General features: G+C 40.0%; 1 protein-coding gene across 1 annotated transcript; it reads left to right on the forward strand.

Annotated features, from left to right (window-relative positions):
• The first annotated feature begins 400 nt into the window (after window positions 1-400).
• Window positions 401-1,317, forward strand: fabp4b (fatty acid binding protein 4b). Its single transcript, XM_004541425.4, has 4 exons — window positions 401-560; window positions 669-844; window positions 933-1,034; window positions 1,171-1,317. The coding sequence occupies exons 1-4, from the start codon at window positions 488-490 to the stop codon at window positions 1,222-1,224; spliced, it is 405 nt and encodes a 134-aa protein (XP_004541482.1). The 5' UTR covers window positions 401-487; the 3' UTR covers window positions 1,225-1,317.
• Window positions 1,318-2,548: the final 1,231 nt, after the last annotated feature.

Genomic DNA, 2,548 nt, shown 5'->3' on the forward strand with positions numbered 1-2,548 from the left:
AAATTCACTGAAATATAACACGTTATATTAGCAGTTTCACAATAAATCTCTAATAGGATAAGTTTAATGTAAAAAAAGCAAAACATCTTCTTTTCTACATATAAATAATACTTTTAAACATTTAAATGATATTTATTTTTTAGTATTTATTCAGGAGTATTTAGGTGTCTAAGTTAACGCTTTTTAACCCCCTTTTACTTCCGTTTTATTGCTGAAGTCAGTAAACCCAGGATAAGCTACACATTTCACTTCTATCAAACACTTAATCAAAATCAGATGAAATCTGATTTAAAGCCACGCCCCTAATCTGCTGATTTCCAAGGCAACCACGGCACCTGCTCTTGATTGGTGGGCCCGAATCAAACGCGTGCTCAATCAAGCTACAAATAGGCAATTTTCACAACTTCTCGGTCCCTTCGCCTTTCATCAGCAGAGGATTCAAGTATTCTTTGTCTGCAGCCCAAACGTCAGCTTCACCTTCACCATCATGGTTGAGCAGTTTGTTGGAAACTGGACTCTTGTTAACAGCGACAAGTTTGATGACTACATGAAAGCAGTCGGTAAGCTTGTTCATTTTGTGTGGTTTTTTTTTTTTTTGATTAAAACGATGCACGCTGTTATCTGTTGTATTTTAACAGTTTACTAATTGGATCCTTCCTGTGTTGTAGGCGTAAATTACACCACTCGGCAAATGGGAATCCTTGCAAAGCCTAACGTGGTGATCAGCATGGGTGATGATGGGTTTATCACACTAAAGTCTGTGACTACATTCAAGACCACGGAGTTCAAGTTCAAGCTGAATGAGGAATGCGACGAGGACACTGCTGACGGCAGAGCCACCAAGGTGGGTCATCCCAGGTCCAGCCAGACTTTATTTTACACACATTTTAAGGTCTTACTAAAGCCCTCTCTATAAACTTTCCTAATTTCAGACCACCATGACAATTGAGGATGGCAAACTCGTGCAGAAACAGGCTTGGGATGGAAAGACGACAAGAATTGAGCGAGCAATTGAGGATGGAAAACTAATAGCTGTAAGTAACTGATGGTTTATCTGTGCCATTAAAGCTGTTTGCTCTTTATATGCAGTCTGCATGCCTAACATGGCGCTTTTGCTGCTCTACAGCTTTAAGTGAATGAATGTCTGACCTTTGAACCCTGTCTCAACAGAAATGTTACATGGATGATGTTGTTGCAGTGAGGACCTATAAGAAAGTAGCTTAATGCACTCTTTGTGAAGAGTTCCTGTTCCTCTGTTCCTTCAAGACTGTGCGCTACTGCCAAACATGCCAATAAAGTTTAAACTGTGACACTTCACTCTGTCTGACTCTTACTACAAAGTCTTGTACTTGTGAAGCATCAGGTGCACATTTACTGACTCTAATGTGACTCTGGTGCATAAACTCAAATGTCACATGCTACTCACCCATGCAATTCAACATCCTTTACCTATGGGGGTTTAAATGATTGACAATGTGTGCAGCTCATGTCCTACTAAAAATTTACAGTGGAGCCAGTTTGTCTCCATTTCTAACACTACTTTCGAAGCCAGACTAATTCCCTTCAGTTTAACAGATTGCACTTTAAAAGGCATTTTCAATATGGCTGGTTCAATTCCAAGAATTACATTATAGACTGTATCAATACAGCATGTCCTGCATCCAGATGCCTATCACTATGCAAACGTGCATCCTCTACTAAAAATGCTGTGCCAGCTGCACATCAGGTCAAAGTTAAGGGTGCAAAATTAAGGAAATACCTCCCTGTATAGCTGCACTAGTTTAATGTTCGTAGCTGGCATGACCTGCAGTTACCTTCTTCTAAACTGTAGCAAACTGTTTAGATAAACCTTTTAAAGCAAGAAACCTGATTGGCTTAAACACACATCTGATCTTGAAGCTAGAGGGGAAGGGGGTTACAAAGGCCTTTTGTTTAAACAAAGGGAAGGAAAGCTCCTAAAATCAGAGTAGCCCTCATATGACAAGGAGGTGAGAAGGCCAAATCCCTGCTTGCAGTTGGAGCAGTGACCTAGTCTTGGTTGCATGGATGCAAAATTCAAGTGAGTGCACAAGTTTTAATTAGGGTCCTTTAGAGCACTACACTGAGGTATAAATCCTCAAAGATTTCCAGGCTGTAGTGAATGGTTGTGGCCCCAGGTGGTGGTCAAGCAACAATGAGTATTGACTAATGACAAGCTGCTTTGTTTTGTCAAGTGCCATGTTATGTAAGATGGTGCCATATGCACACAAATGTTTTTGGTGCTTTGCCTGCACAAAGAATGTGTTGTGGAGCATTTACTTATATTTTTAAAATACATGCTCAGATATAAATATAAGGTATGCGGTGAAACCTGAGGTCCTACCAGCTCAAAAAAACAAAACAAAACCCTACAGATTAAGCATGCTTATGGTGTTGTGTGGGTGCCAGCTTTAAGAAGCATACTTCCTTTGAAATTGCTTAGCTCCCTTAAACACAATGACATGATCAGCTGCTAAATTCTTTTGTTCTTTTGTTCATTAAGAAAGGATGTGGTAGCTGTGTGCACACC

This window comes from Maylandia zebra, linkage group LG11 (genome assembly GCF_041146795.1).
Source record: "Maylandia zebra isolate NMK-2024a linkage group LG11, Mzebra_GT3a, whole genome shotgun sequence".
Classification (NCBI taxonomy): domain Eukaryota; kingdom Metazoa; phylum Chordata; class Actinopteri; order Cichliformes; family Cichlidae; genus Maylandia; species Maylandia zebra.